This window comes from Meriones unguiculatus, chromosome 7 (assembly GCF_030254825.1).
Source record: "Meriones unguiculatus strain TT.TT164.6M chromosome 7, Bangor_MerUng_6.1, whole genome shotgun sequence".
Taxonomy (NCBI): Eukaryota; Metazoa; Chordata; class Mammalia; order Rodentia; family Muridae; genus Meriones; species Meriones unguiculatus.
Window position 1 is genome coordinate 112,646,806 of NC_083355.1, and position 15,527 is coordinate 112,662,332.

Here is a 15,527-nt window from a genome sequence, read left to right on the forward strand (position 1 = left end):
AGGACTTGGATCAGGCACATGGCAAAATCTTGTTGATAGTAGGGGAAGAGGCAGGGTGAGGCTGCCCTTACCACAGGTCTCAGTTTTGGTCTGAGATGCTAGCCAAGCCTTTGGAGACTGCAATCTCCAGTGCATTTTGAGCCAAAACATCTTCCATAGCCTGGCCCAAGAGCTAAACAACAGCACCACTTGGGATCTGAACAGGTAAAGTTCCTCTCCTCATTCTAGACAGGACCCCTGATCACAAACTATACTGTGTCTTAAACCAGACATTTCCCTTTTTTTAATTATAAGAGATTACGAAAATACAAAATAATTGTCATTGTGGTCTGGAAAATAAACCACAGTAAAGGGAGACACGGGTACAGGTGACACATGCTCCAGCTTCCCACTGAAGCCTCTCGGTCAACACACCAAGCTCTAATTACCTGTTCCCGCCAAGCCTTTCCAGCTGCGATGAGATGACTCCACGGCAGGGAGCACATCAGCAGCCCTGGAAGTGTGGGCCACCTGGTGGGAATTCAACAGAGGGAAAGGAACAAATGAGTATGTGGATGGATGGGTACTTGGATGAGTAGATAGAGGGATAACCTGTTCTGCCCATTGAATATAAACTCTTGAAAGGTGTAGTGAAAGTTTTGGTTTCTTTAATAACTCAGTTAAGTTACGTCAATGTGTTCTTGTTTTAATCCCAAGGGTGGGATGTGGAACTGCCAAAGTATATCCACAGCCTTATATGGCTCAAAGAGGGGCGTGATCTTTGCCAGCTGCAGATAGTTTAACTCTAACGACTCTGAGAGGGTAAAAATACTAGAGCCCAGAGAGAGGAAAGACACATTGAGAGGCTGCTTCCAGAGGACATTTTGAGAATGCTCAGAGGAAGAGAGAGAGGGACTTCAAGGAGGTGGACGGAGGAGGAAGAAGGCCACTTGTTGGTCCTGCTGGGTTTGCCAGTTTGCTGTTGCTGGTCTGCTAGATACACTGACAACTGAGACTGGCATTTTCCCAAAGAATCTGACAACCCTAACCAGCCAGAACTAAATCGAAAGAGGTCGCCTGTCCCCTGTCCCTTCTAACCTTCTTTCTCTCCTACCTAGGGTCAGGGGTTGGAAGGGAGGTGAGGCGTTAAGGAACTCCAGATAAAGTAGAGCCAAAGAAGCGCCTACAGAAAGGCAAGGAGAATTTTTATTTGCCTCTAATTTCCGTCAGTGCCTGACATAATGAGCATGGGTCTTCGATGGTTCTGAAGTGACCTCCCCTATCAGTGGACTTTGGGAGGGGCATGCGTTCGGGTGGGTGATTACATCCATGTGTGAGCATATTTATGAATCAGTGATTGGACGGAGGTACTTTGAGGTTTGGGAGAGGAGCCCTTTTCCTACACTATCTAGAAATATCCTAAGTGAATTTTAAGAATTCCAGCCAACTCTAGGATTCTGCTTCTCTATGAACTTGACTATTCTCTTTCAACTGCCATGAAATGTCTCCCTCAAGCCCTCTGTAAGAGGCCCCTTCTCTCCCTCACTTGTCCTCGTCTTCCTGTTGAATCTTTAATTGTCTTTGAGGGAATAGTATGATTTCCCCATCCCTCCTGCCACCTGGCTTGATCTGTTTCTCCTTCCTTTTCGCACCTTCACTGCCCATATTACCTGGTCCTAAAAATCCCACTTGTCCTGCCTCTCTTCCCAAGAGCAAAAGACAAGCCAGAGACCTTGTGTTCTCACTATGACATCCAGCTCTGTCCTTGCTTTGGGAATTAAATTGGTTTCCAGGTTGAGCCTGTTTTGACACCTTTTGAGCTTCCTAGATGTTCCGCAATCAGAATCGGATGGAGCCGTTTTGAAGACTATTCAGGGCAGGCAATTAGTGGCTAAGGCGTCACCTGCACAGAGTCAGCGTTTTCATCCTCCCCGGCTTGAAGGTTACATGAGATTCATTATGTATTTCCATCACATTAACATAAAAAGTCCCATTCATCTGGTTTTATCTCCAAAGCAGACAAGGAAAAGTTTCTCATTTTAATTGCTGGACCTTGCAGCTCAGAATGGAGTGGCTAGAGGTGTCCAGAAACTTCAGAGATGCCCCAGACCACAATGGGATGGCTGGAAACTTCAGAGACTTCGTGATTTATATCATGGAGGAGAGCTGCAGATGTCAATCAGCAACCAGGAGGTTCTGTGCTTCAGGCTCTTTCTGACTCTCAGTTTTTGGAGCCCAGGTAGCTGGTACCACCTTTAGGGTCTTTCTGTCTGAAAGCAAAATGTTCTGTCCTGTTGCCTTAGCCCTTTGCTATGCAGCTAAGGAAACGGAAACCCAGAAGAAAGAGACTGACCTGAGATCATAAAGCCAGTTATCAAGGAAACTGGTAAAATCTGAATCAGGCCCTTGTATTGCCCTACTTTGCCCCATGGCCCTCAATTTGTTTTTGCAAGCCAGCTATTCCTGAGCACCAGTTAACTTACTCACTGAGCAATTTCTGTGACCCAACCTAAGCATTTGTTTCCCTGGCTTGAAGAAGTATCCCTCCCCCTCACCCCCCCCCAAAAAAAGAGTGCACTCCTCGGGTTCTTGTTGGAAGAAAACTGGAGCATTTCAGCTCTGCCGTTTGCGGAGGTCTCTGGATAGGAAACACCAGGGCTCAGAAGCCTGTGTTTCTAAGCCAACTAGGGGACAGGCTATGGAAAAGGACAACTACTTCCCCAGGAATCCTTGTTCCTGCCATGAGCCCGTCTGCTCTCCCCACCACCAAATCACTCTCCACTCTTCCAGTGCAGCAGTTCAAATTATTCTTCTTGTTCAGTCACGTGACAAGTTCTTGAAAGGACATTGACTTGTTTGGGGTGAGGACAGGATGGAGGAGCACACGGCCCCGTTCTCTTGTAAGCTCTGCAGGAACCCACAGAGCACTTTGGCAACAAGGCCCGTATGTCATTACACACACCACCACCACCCCCCGAACACTCTCGGGCTAGCACAATACTCAGCACATGAGCCTGCGGGCTTGTGGGGGTGATTTCAGGTGCAAGTTCCTTGTCCCTTTGAGATCAGGAAACTTAGGAAGAGAAAGGTTCAGAACCCAAGGGGACCCTTCCTTCTTCCTATGAAGCTCAGGTGGGCTCTGGTCCTTGGTAAGTTCACTCATGCAGACATACCTAGAACCCTACAGAACCCCAAGTTCTTCTATCCAGCTGCTCTGAGAGCCAAGTTAAAGGCTCTTTCGCTGTGTGAGGCTTGGCTTTGGTGAATCCCAGAGAGTTTCTTCCAGTCCATTAACACCTGGCCCAAGGGAGGAAGGGAAGAGTCCTCCTGTGAGACCGGCAGGAGGTGTACCTGGAAAGCCAAGAGCAGCTTGCAGGGACCCCCTGTACCCGGGTTTCCAGTCTGAGTGCTCATGACTGCCTGCCTTATCTTCCTCCTTCCTCCCTGTCTTCCTTACCTTCCTCCCCTCCTTCCTTCTTTCCCTCTTTCCTTCCTTCCCATCTTTCCTCTCTCCTTCTCCTCCTCCCCTCTTTCTCTTTATTTCTCTCTCATACATGATCTTGCTATGTACTCTAAGCTGGCCTAGAAACCATTATTGAAGCCAGGTTGGCCTCAAACTTGAGACCCAGCTGCTGCTTCAGAATGTTGAGCATACAAACCACAACCAGCAAAGCTCTTATATGTATGTGTGTGTATATATATATTTTTTTCAGATAAAACAAAAATGAGCCATTCTACATGGCTCAATCGAGAATTGAACTGAACTCAGGATTTGGAAGCTAACCTAAACCCACTGCAAAGTGCTTGACTGTGGCTGAATCAGGATCATGGCAGCTATGTCATAATCCCATGTCCATCGAGATCAAAATTATTTTGGGCTCTCTTAAACTACTTTTATAGCCCTTTTCTTCTTTCTGTTCTTATTTTATTGTCTTTGAGACAAAGTCTCACTATGTGCACACAAAGTGTATAGCCAGGATCAAGAACCTTTCCAAATGTCACTGCTTCCCGGAAGTATTTTCTCTCCTCCTGGCCATAGGCTTAAGGTTCAAGTCAGAAAGGAGAAAGAACTTCAGTCCCCTCTTAGAAATAAGCTGTCCATTCCCCACCTTTAAAAGACACAGAAAAGGACAAGGTTTGGAGATCAAGTTAAATGTCCCAATTTATTTTCATAACTTGAAACCAGAACAAACTTGGTTTTGAACAAGCGTACAAATGAAATGGCAGACACATGCTGAACTCAACATTGTGACATTAAGGGGGAAAAAAATAGGCCCAAAATCTTGTACAGAGAAGAAAAGGAACAATAAATATTTTACTAAGCCATATTGAAATGACCTCCTGTCATCTCAACATTTTATCCATAATTAAAAAAAACAAGTGCCTGTTTTTAAACAGAGCACAAATACCAAGCAATAATAAATAGCTCCAAACTTGTTGTAAGAGACGAACCCTCTAGGCAAACAACAAAAGCTCATACGATAAGTAATAGAAAAGGTAATAAAAATATTTCGCCTCGCCAGTACAAAAGCAAACAGCTGAAATCAATGCGCCTTTGCTGTGCAGGGCAGACAGAGAGCACCAAAATCACAGATTCGCCTGCATTCAACAAAATCTCGGACGGAAGGGCCAGGTGGAAGGCTGTTCACCTCGGGGTTCACATTTTGCTCTGAGTAATCTCTCTCCTCTCCCCCTCCCATGATGACCCTCCAGTGGCAAGCGGCAGGTTCCAATGGGGTGGGGGGGGCAACTTTGGGTAAAGTTGTGGCAGTGTGGAACCCGACCTGAGGTCGGCTGGGTCACCCACGCTAGAGCCCTTTGGCTGGGTCGCCTGCTTAGGGTAGGTTGTTGGTTGGTTGCTTTTTCGCTCTGATAAGAGAAGCGAAATTCTCTCCTCTCTGGCAGCTGACAGAGGCACATGGTCCTTGTGCTTTAGGATGGCTTAGTCCTGGCATTCTGGTGACAGGTGAGCTGGTGAGTGCTGGCTAGCTTTTATGAGCACAGGAGAACCACACGGAGGTTCCCAGGCAGCTATGAGGGCAGCGGAGGGACATGGTAGCAGAAGGGCAGGCATGTGGGACACTGACACCTAGGAGTGACCCCCCCTAAGCCCCGTCCTTTAACTGTGCAAAGTGTCAAGTGGGAGACAGTGAGACAGGATCTGCACTTAGGAAGGACCTGCCCGGAAAGATGCATGATCATGCTTGAAAGGATGCTTTCTAACATGTCCTGAAAATTAAAAAAAAAAAAAAAATGGCTTCCTGATATAGGTATTTGTGAAAAGTGTATTATTCCCTCATCCAATAAACAACCACTTTATTTTCTTAAAGCTAATTGGCTTTAAAAGGGGGGAGGGAGGCGATTCTAAGAGAGAGAGGACAAAGAGGAGGAAGAAAATTAAAGATGGAATGAACAGATACAGGATAGGCAGAGACTGGAAGAGGGTAGGGCAGAAACACAGATGGAAAGGCACAGAATTCCTTCATCCCAGGCCCGCGCCATTCTGAAACCGACGGATTTGCGAAGAAAGCAGCAAAGCAGAGAGGGAAAGTGAGCGGACACTCCCCACGGAACAGAAAGACCCGTGTTCAGGCTCCTCAGTCCCACCTGCACCAGACTCAGTGGCAGAGGCTCCCCTGGGCCCAGCTGCTCCTTCCGGAAGCTTTGCTCCGTCCAGGTTTGCTCAAGGACAAGAGCAGCTGTCGATTCTCTCTGCTCTTGAGGGTGGTCAGGGGGTTGTGGGGGCAGCCACAGTAGCCATAGCGGAGAAGGTAACCTCGTACTCTCGCCTCCACTACCATCTTATGGATGGCCTCTTGGAGGAAGGGCTCTCCTTTCCCCACTCAGCAAGAAAAAAGCACTTCCCATCGCGTCTGCTGTCACCACGCCAAGGAGGCCTGATGCAAAGTTCGGGCATTCAAATCAAAGCCCAAAGCCAACAGTTCTTTGAGTAGGCCAATTCTGACAGAATATATACAACTAAAATGACTTGTGAACCAAAGCATTTGACTATTTTTCCTTTTATGTCTTTTTTTCTTGAAGGTTGTCAAACAACCTTTTTTTTTTTCTCCTGTACAAGAAGACTTAACATACAAATGTGGGTGGGGTTTTTTTGTTTTGTTTTGTTTTGTTTTTTTGCAATATTTTATCCTGCCAAATTAAAAAAATATATTATGGCAGCCTGTTTGTTTTTGTTTTTTTTTTTCTTTTTATTTCCAAATTCACTAACAAAAAGGTACATTAAATCCCTTTAAAAGGACAAGCTTACAGTTAAAAAATTACAAGCTCCAGTAAAAATACAGCGAGAGCCTACATCATATGAACCGACCAATATATCCATTCCAGAGGGAGGTGGGGGGAGAAAAATAAGTACAGGTCAGAAATGTGATTTTTTTTTTTTCTTCTGCAAAGCAGTAACAATATTAAGCACTTTTTTCTACATACTTTTTCTACACATTGTAGCAATCCCCCTTTAATCCCCAAATACAAGTTTCTATACATTTTGTTTTCGAAATAAAAATTCAACACCCAAGGCAGAAAAAAATTTACTAAAACTCCGACTGTACAGTTACTGTGACAGAACAGATTTTATAGACCCACCATTTAAAACTTACTGTAACGGTTTCAAGGAAAAGAAAAAGGACTTTTTTTTTTCTTTCTCATTTTGTAAAATGCCCAGGCATTCTCAATTATTACAAATACTGGTCCACTTTGACAGTAATCAAGAAATTTCAATATATATATAATGTATTACTAAAACCCCGTCACCAAAAGAAAACAATATACACGTAGCCGTTGTGGCATTTCTGTATAACCTATTATGCAAACTTTGAAAATAAAATAAAAAGATCGCTCCAACACACATACACACGATTTATTTTACCCTTGTATGTATCCAATACTGTAAACGTATTTTTAAGACAGAGTGCACTAAATTTTAATTTAGAAAAAAAAAATTAGCCATTGTTCCTGAATTGTTTCGTTGTTTGTTTTTTCATTCAACGATATCGGCTTGTGTCACTTGAGTTTTAATTCAGCAGTAAATCACCTCCACTCCACAGCTAAGCAGCGCTGTCCCAAAAAAAGGGGGGCCGAAAACAATTCTGCTAATGGATGTCCAGGGCTGGGCTGGGTTTATTTCTTCATTTGATTGGGTCTTATGGCATTTTCAAGTCCTCTATCTTCAACCAGGATTTTTTTTTTTAATTTAAAGTAAATGTGGCTTTGTTTCTAAAAGAATGTACTTTTCTTGTTTGCTTTTTAAAAAGTCTTTTCATCTCAAAAAAAAAAAAAGAGTTTTGCATTTGTCTCAAGAGACTCAAATAGGAAGATCAGTTTTCAAGGCACGCACATCAAATTGAATGGCAGTAGAGAAACTGTCCAATAAATTATTTAATTTTGTTCTTTATAGTGCCAGTATTGTGAATGCCACGCTTAGCAATACTGACACTCAATCTCAGCTGTCCCTTACAGTTTAACCCACCTCTGGGCCAAAGATAAGAATATGCTGCAATTTCTTGTTTAGAAGCCATTTAATTTAAATGCAAACAAAAGCTTTAAAGTGCGGGTCAACAGAATTCAAACATCAAATCCCAACAAGTCCAATGTATAACATGTCCCAACTAATTGGAGGAAGGAAAAAAAAACAAAAGACAAAAAAACGGAAGCAGCGTGGGGCACGTTGGGCGGAACTCTTCTAGGAAGAGAACAAACAAGATTCCCTGCCCTGCGGCGCTGTTAGCACTAACTTCCCCTAGTCCCACCAACAGGGCCGGTGGTCTGCTTGGGACACCGGCAATCACCACCATAGCAATGGCTACCTGGGACTTATCTGCAGGCGGGGGGGCTGAAAAGAGAGAAGCCATCATGCCAGGAGAAGCCTGCAAGAACATTGTGAGTCTCTTCCTTCCTGCCACTGCAGGCCACCGCTGTCTACCCAGTAAGTACCCTCAGCCCATTTCACGCAGCCAAATCTACAGCAAAGGGCAGAGGCGGTTTCCCAGGATCCACCAAAAGCTCCCCAGAAAAGGACAGTATCTCCCAATAACGCAGAACGCAGGATCGCAGGACGCTCGGGCCTGTTCCTAGAGTCACCCTGGAAAAGTTTCTCCCGAGTCGGGGAGAGGCTCGCCTGCCACACCCCCCTCCAAATTTTCCTTCCATAGTATGAAAGCTGAATTCCACACAGAGAAGGTCTCTGCGGCCAAGGAGGAAATCAGTACTACCTCTCCGATCCGGTGCTAAAACAAAGTGCTACAATTTTAAAGATTGTAATCCGCTGTACATCCACCTCCCGGAAGAAAAAAAAAAATGCTTTTGAAAGCCACTCCCCACCCCACCCCCAAATAAAGAACCCCACATGCCACTTTTTTTTTATTTCAGGACAAAAGTAAATGATGAAAAGGCAAACAACTTTAAAAGTCATGTAAGTGTTGGCTTCTTGACAAGAAATTACACATGCTTAGCTTAAATTTCAAAAAAGCAGCACCCCCCCACACACACACGAAAATTATAATTTAAAAGATAGCTTCCCTCTACATCACTTGCGAGTCATTGCTCAGACTACTGGGTTATTAAAAATGAAGGGATGGATACCCAACAAAATCTTTTAAAGGAATTTAAACAGAAATAATAATAATAATAAGTACCTGTACGTACATGCCAAAAAATTACAAAACCCAATAAATACAGAAATTATTGCACAGTTAAAAGGCTCCACAAATTTTTTTTCTTTTTTTCTTTTTTTTTTTTTTTTTTAATTTTTACTGCCTTAATCAACCCTCAGGTTTCCATAGGACTTCGCAGACACAGGTTAGGGTGGACTGCCGCCTCCCTGGGCCCCGGAGACACAGAGGCCAGTCCGGTCACCAGGTCCCATTGGCGATGGTTGGCGATGGTCACGCTGTACAGTCGCACACAGTATCCCCCCCACGCACGCACGCACGCACGCACGCACGCACGCACGCACGCGCTTAGCTCCTCTCGGCCTGCTCGATTTTGACGTCATTAGTCAGCAAATGTTCCCCGTGCCACTTTTTCATGTGTTTCTCCAGGGTGCTGTAGACGCTGAAGGGCATCTGGCAGATGTCGCAGCGGTACACCTCCTTGCCGATCTGCCCGTGCGTCTTCATGTGGCGGGTGAGCTTGCTGCTCTGCGCGCACGCGTAGTTGCACAGCTCGCACTTGTAAGGCCGCTCTCCGGTGTGGCTCCTGCGGTGCACCGTCAGGTTGCTGCAGTTCTTGAAGACCTTGCCGCAGTACTCGCACGTGTCGCTGCGGCGGCCCTCCTTGGAGCTGGGCCGCCCGGGCCCCGGGCCCCCCAGGTGGGGCGTGCTGCCCCCGCTGGCCGTGCCGCTGCGCCCCGACAGCCCTCCGTCCAGCAGGTCCCCGGGGGGCGTGGAGAAGCGCAGGCTGCCGTTCTCCGACGAGTGCTCGGACGACGTGGCGAAAGGGGACTGGCGCGCGTCCGTGAAGCCCAGGAAAGGGTCCTTCATGAAGTGGCGCGACGCCGCGTAGCCCACGAGCCACTGCGAGTACACGTTCTCGGAGGGGATGAGGGCGGCGGGGGGCAGCTCCAGGTCCTTCTCCACCTTGATGCGCTTGGCCGCGTGCAGCGCGGGCCCGCTGAGCCCCGGGCTGGGCAGCGGCGCGGGCTTCCGTGGGAAGAGGGCGGGGAAGGGCTCTGCGCCCGGGGCGAAGGCCCCGCCGCGCCCGTTCACCGCGCCCGGGGCACCCGCGTCCCCGCAGCCGCCGGCTCCCGCGTCCCCGGCGTCGCCCGCACGCTTGAGGAAGGCGCCTCGCTTCTCCCCGTACTGCGGCAGCGCGCCCAGCCCCGCATCCTCCATCACCTTGCCCAGGGCCAGCGCCTTCTCGTCCGCCAGCGCCGCGGCTGTGGCCCCGGCGCCCGCCACGCCCGGTGGCACACCGCCCCCGTTCTCACGGCCTCGGCCCAGCTCCGAGTCCATGCTGAAGCTCGACTCGGGCCGGCTCTCGTTCTCCAGCAGCAGCTCCTCCTCCTCCTCCTCCTCGTCCTCGTCGTCCTCGGGCTCCGGGCCCAGCGATGGGTCGCTCTCGTGGTGGCGGAAGTCGCCGTCGGCCGCTTTGAGGTCGCCAGGTAGCTCGCTGGTCCCCGGCTCCGGGGAGCTGGCAGCCGACAGCCCGTCGTCGGAGCGGCCGGCCAGCGAGCCCGCCTTGTGCATGTGCGTCTTCATGTGGCGCTTGAGCTTGCTCGCCTGCGAGCACGCGTGGTCGCACAGCTGGCACTTGTAGGGCTTCTCGCCCGTGTGGCTGCGCCGGTGCACGATGAGATTGCTCTGGAACTTGAAGGTTTTGCCGCAGAACTCACAGGACTTGCTCTTGGCAGGCGGCTGGGGCGGCGGCGTGCCCGCGGGCATGGGTGGCAGCGGTGGCGTGCTGAGGAATGGGGACTTGGGGCTGGGCTGGAAAGGGTTCAGCAGCCGGTGCATAGGGTTGCCACGGCCTGGGGACACGGGCGGCGGCGTGGAGCTGTTGCCCGCCAGTTCTCGCAGCCGCCGTGAGAAGTCCATGGCGGGAGAGTCTATGGCCATGGGGTTTAGGCGCATGACTCGGTCGAAGGCACTGGGGTGCTGGGCCACTAGCCCCATCTCCTCTGCACTGAGGCGGTGTGGGTCCAGGTGATGGCGTGGAGGTGGGCTGAAGAGCGGTGGCGTGCCCGGCAGGCGGCCCTCGCCGAAGCCTGGGTGGTCCCGCAGGATGGGGCCCGTCATGCGCAGCAGGTTGAATGGATTGCTGTCCCCCAGGAAATTCATGAGTGGGGACTGTGCCACGGCCTCCGGCCCGAGCGGCGGCGGGATGGTGAGCCTGGGCGTGAGCGAGGTGCTGGCTGGCCCAGGCTCCAGGTAGATGCGGAAGCCGTGCGTGTTCTGCGCATGCTGCAGCAGGAACCAGGCGCTGTTGAAGGGCTGCTTGCATGTTGTGCAAATGTAGCTGGAAGGCTCGTCTTTACCTGGGGAAACACGGAGAAGAAAGGTGGAGCGTGAGCAATTTCCGGGAAGCTAGGGCGGCCACAGGGGTGGGCAGGCCTCACCGCCTCCACCCGGACAGCAAAATCCGTGAGAGGTGCAGGGAATCCTTGGAGTAACTTGGGCAGCCAAGGGGGCAGACAGGCCTCACCCCGACCACCCAGACGGCAGAGAACAATAGGACATATGGGGAGGCTTCAGGACTCCAGGGAGTCGCTTTCACAGCGGAGGAGTGGACAGGCCTCACAGAATCCACCCAAATGGCAGTAGACACCAAGATCTATGAGCAGGCCTCAGGTCCCCCTGGAGTAGCCTGCACTTAATAGGCCCAGCGTTGCTTCCCTAAAACTGTCCCTATTTTCATCATTTTGGGGACCAGAAGGGAGAGTGACAATGGCTACATTATGTAAGAGAAAACCAGGGTATAAACCCCAAACCTCACCCCACGCCATCTAGACCAGGGTTTAACTCAGTCACTGTTGACCTGTCGACCCCACCCTTGTAATTCATTGCTGGGGTGAGAAGGGGGTGTGGGGCCTCGGCATAGCAGATGCCAATATTCCCACCTTCCAGTGGGGCAGACAGAAAAGTAGTCACCTCATCAAATGTCTCCTCTGGGATTTAAAAAAAAAAAAGTCACTCCACCATATTGGGAACTACGGACTCCATTGCTTGGCAAACTTAAAAAGAAAAAATTTTTAACAGAGCTATGAGGCGGAATATGGAATGAGCTATGTGGTGGAATGTCTGCCTAGCATGTTTGAGGACGTAAGTTCGGTTCCCAGCAATGCCAGAAACAGACATCCAGCTAGCGCTATGATACTTGGCCTACATGGGAGATTTTAGCCACAGGAAATTCCTCTTTCACGGTCCAGTATCTGTGCTGAAAATCCTGTCCAATAGAAACCCCAAAAAGGTGAAGCAAGACTAACACAGTGCAAAAGCCTGCTACTCTGTGACAGCCACCCTCACCTACAGCCTCACACACACACACACACACACACACACACACAGTGTAGAAATCAGCTCCACAACTCTCAAGCAGGACGGGGGGAAGGGGGAGACTGTAGCCTGAAAGAGTAGTTTGAGGTCTTTTGTCAGAAGACAAAGGAATGAAAGGCAGTCTCCGAACGTGACAGCAGTCAGGATGAACAGCCACGTGTGTTGATTTGCTACAACTGGCTTGGGTGACATGAGTAACAAATCGCAGTGGACATTAGTGGCCCTGAGCCAAAACACCACATATTTGTCAGTCATCAGAGCAGTTGCAAGATGGAGGCTGAACCTCTTGTCTGGAGCCATTGACCTCGACGTGAGGCCACACTCTGCCTGCCAGAACCTTCCTAATGCTTTAGAGGAGCAAGACAGGCCTGTCTGCCATCATTACATGCAGCGTCTCAGAAGAACAGGCCTCTCATTCCAGACCTGGCACAGGGTATGACAACCTCAGTCTTGAACAGCCCCTCTCCCCTGTTTAAACACTAAGTCAGTCGCTTCAAACTCCCTGGCAAAGCCGAACATGAACGCTGTTACCATACCCCACAGCAGACAAGGCTGCGGGACTGGACCTGACAAGCCACCATCTTTGCCGTGCCACCAGCCTAACCCGGGACTTCTATGATCCTGGGCAGACGGCATTGTCACTTCCCACCAGTTGGTTACACTTCCTAGGAGGCTGTACCTCTCGAAGTGTACATGTGTTCTGAAGGCCATCTCGGCCTCAGTTTCCAGTGTGCATCTCTCTAAGGTTTGAAAGTGGGCCAGGACCCACAGAAAAGTACTACGTCGTGAGGCAGCGTTGAGATTCCCTTGGACCACTGCACCAGCAAGCCCAGGACAAGCAGCAACTGGAATCCGACCCACGCTGTTGCAAGCCAGAAGTTATCCCACCATCCCCTGAGACTGCACGTGAGGAAGGTGAGGAAGGCAGTAAAGCAGAGAGAAAGACAGAAATAAAAGGACTATGAAAGTTCAACCTCGTTCCACTGTACATGTGTGTTCATGTATGCAGGAGTGCCTGCGTGTGTGTGCGTGTGCGTGTGCGTGTGTGTGTGTGTGTGGACGCTAGGGGACAGCCTCAGGTGTCATTCCTTATTGAGCATCATCTTATCTTTCTTGAGACAGGGTCTGTCACTGGGATGTGGGCCTCACAGACAGGCTAGACCGACTGGTGTACACTGGAGATAGTCTCGCTCCTCCCACCTCCCCAGCATTGACCGTATAAGAAAAGTATGAGAAAATTACATCGCTCCTTGGGGTTTATGTGTATTCTAGGGATTGAACTCTGGTACTCAAACCTGCATGGCATGTCTTTACAGAAGGCCATCTCTCCAGGCCTCACTCCATCTTTTAAACTGCCACAGGAGAGCTGAGGGCACAGCTCAGGGGTAGAGGGCCTACCCGGCATATGTGAGGCCCTCGGTACAGTCTTCCACACCAGACCCTCCAGCAAAACAAAACAAAAACAAAAACCAACCAATCAACCAAGCAGTCCGGGAGAACAGAGGCTGTTGCTCGATTTAGGTGTCTCAGCCTGTCTGAACCGGTCTGTACTCAGCACAGGACCCCTAAATGGGATCTTCTGTCTTAGCCTGGTTTCACAAGGCCTGGGTAGCCACAATGCCCATGATCAGAGCCTGAGGCTAACAGAGACGCTGTGCCTCTCCAAAGCCTTTCTTGACATGACCCCCGCTCCCCATCCCTCTCCTCAGCTTATTAGCTAACGTGCCTGGGGGACAGGGTGCTTTGCCCCAGACAGCTCCTGAAGAGCTGGTGGGAAGGCAGATCTAGACTTTTCCTCATTGTGTGTGTGTGTGTGTGTGTGTGTGTGTGTGTGCATGTACACATGTGTCATAAGGTTAATACAAGTCCTCTTCAGGCACGTTCATATACACAGTGTGTATGCGTGTGTGTATATGTACATGAGGAAGCTAGAGCTACTCCAGCTGCTAACAAAAATGAAGTAGCATGTCCTAGGAGGTTGCATATTAATGGATATTTCTGTACCCTTCTCCAGGGCCCTGCCACTCTAAGTAATGGATGTATGGTACATGGCTGCTGACGTCTTGGTTTTCTTTAAGTGGAGGCCCATCTTGTCTCAGGATCTCCATTTCCTTGAGTAGGTCTGAAGCGCTTCCTGTCTCTTTATCTGGTGGCCACACATTTTTCTAGACTGTTCTATGGCTATCGAGCAAGCAGTGTGGCTACCCAACAAATACAGAAGTCAGTCCAAAGCAAGATAGGCAACTAGGTAGCCAAAATAACTGATTACATTAATAATAACAATTTTAAAAAGCAGTGACAAGGAAGCCCATGGCTGCATGTTCTAGAACTCAGTTGTTTCTTAAGATGCCACCTCCGTAGTTAACTGTGAGGAGAACGAGGGCTGATTACTCGTCAAGTCAGATTTCAGGGCCACTTGTCACCTCAGAGTGAGAGCTATCTTTACCACAGCATCTAACTGTCCCTCTGCAGAACTCCAGGATTCACTCACTGCAGGCAGCGGCCATCCCAGTACATGACAGGGGGGAAAAAAATCTCCTAACGCTTGAAGCCCTCCTTAGATAACTCTCTCCCCAGCCACCCCCTTCTTTTTTAAAATAAAATGATCATTTCCATGATGACCTCATGGCTGTCTCTTGCATGCAAATAGCCCTGAGCACGGGGGTGCTCACTTTTAAGAACTGAACAATGTCAGAGAGTCTTTGACGAGCCGCTAGAACTGAATGAGGATTTTACAGACACAGCACAGACACAGATGGCCGCTTTTAGACGTGGCAGAAGAGCCTCAGACAGCGGGTTGCTTCTGACTCAGGGCTGGCCTCAGCTCATCCCAAACTTTTCCTCACTGCCGCCTCCTCCTCCTCAAACTCACAGCTACCTGCACACAGGTGGTCCAGTGGATGTCCTGCAGTAGGAGGTGGCTGCTTTGCTAATGGCTGGGACAGGATCCACTGGCCTCACACTGTTGTTACTGCTGCTGCTGCTAAAGATCCCAACTGCTGGATCCAGATTACTTCAGAAGCCTCAGTCCTGGCCTACAGACCTAGAAATGTCAGCTGCATTTGTCTCACTAAATCACACTGGGCAGCTCAGAACCCAGGCCCCCGTCCTGTCATCCCTTGCTTCCTCTGTCCTTATGTTCATAGATCTTTGGAGCACACACTGAGCTCTCTTTGTTCGAGCAGCTACCAATGTTCTCAGCATTTTCAAATGCAGAATCCTACCCCAGATGTCTTCTGACAAGAGCCACACACACATCAGGGCATCACCAAACCCTCGTGCCTGGTTCACTAGAAGGCACAGTCAAACAAGTGATGTCAGTCACCTTTCTGGGCCTTGATTCCTAGTCACCAAAACAGAAAAAAATAGACCTGTGAGGTCCTGCCTCTGTAAGCTGCTCATTGCTGCACAGATGTGGAAGTATATATTGTGGGTTTTGTTACCCATCCTCGCACATGGCTAGATGCCTTCTGGTTTAAGGCCTGGATGAATCGTAACGTAGCTTGCCTCAAACACAGCAAATGTTGAAGGTCACTTCTGTCC

The 15,527-nt window shown here is 49.4% G+C and overlaps 1 protein-coding gene across 8 annotated transcripts in view; it reads right to left on the bottom strand.

Annotated features, from left to right (window-relative positions):
* Positions 1–4,123: 4,123 nt before the first annotated feature.
* Bcl11b (BCL11 transcription factor B) overlaps positions 4,124–15,527 on the bottom strand; it is a 91,813-nt gene continuing 80,409 nt past the window's right edge. For all 8 annotated transcript variants that reach the window (XM_021649125.2, XM_021649124.2, XM_060388143.1 and 5 more), the window contains one exon: positions 4,124–10,966. In XM_021649125.2, the coding sequence (XP_021504800.1) occupies positions 8,952–10,966 (2,015 nt within the window). In that variant the 3' untranslated portion in view covers positions 4,124–8,951. The remainder of the gene's footprint in view (positions 10,967–15,527) is intronic.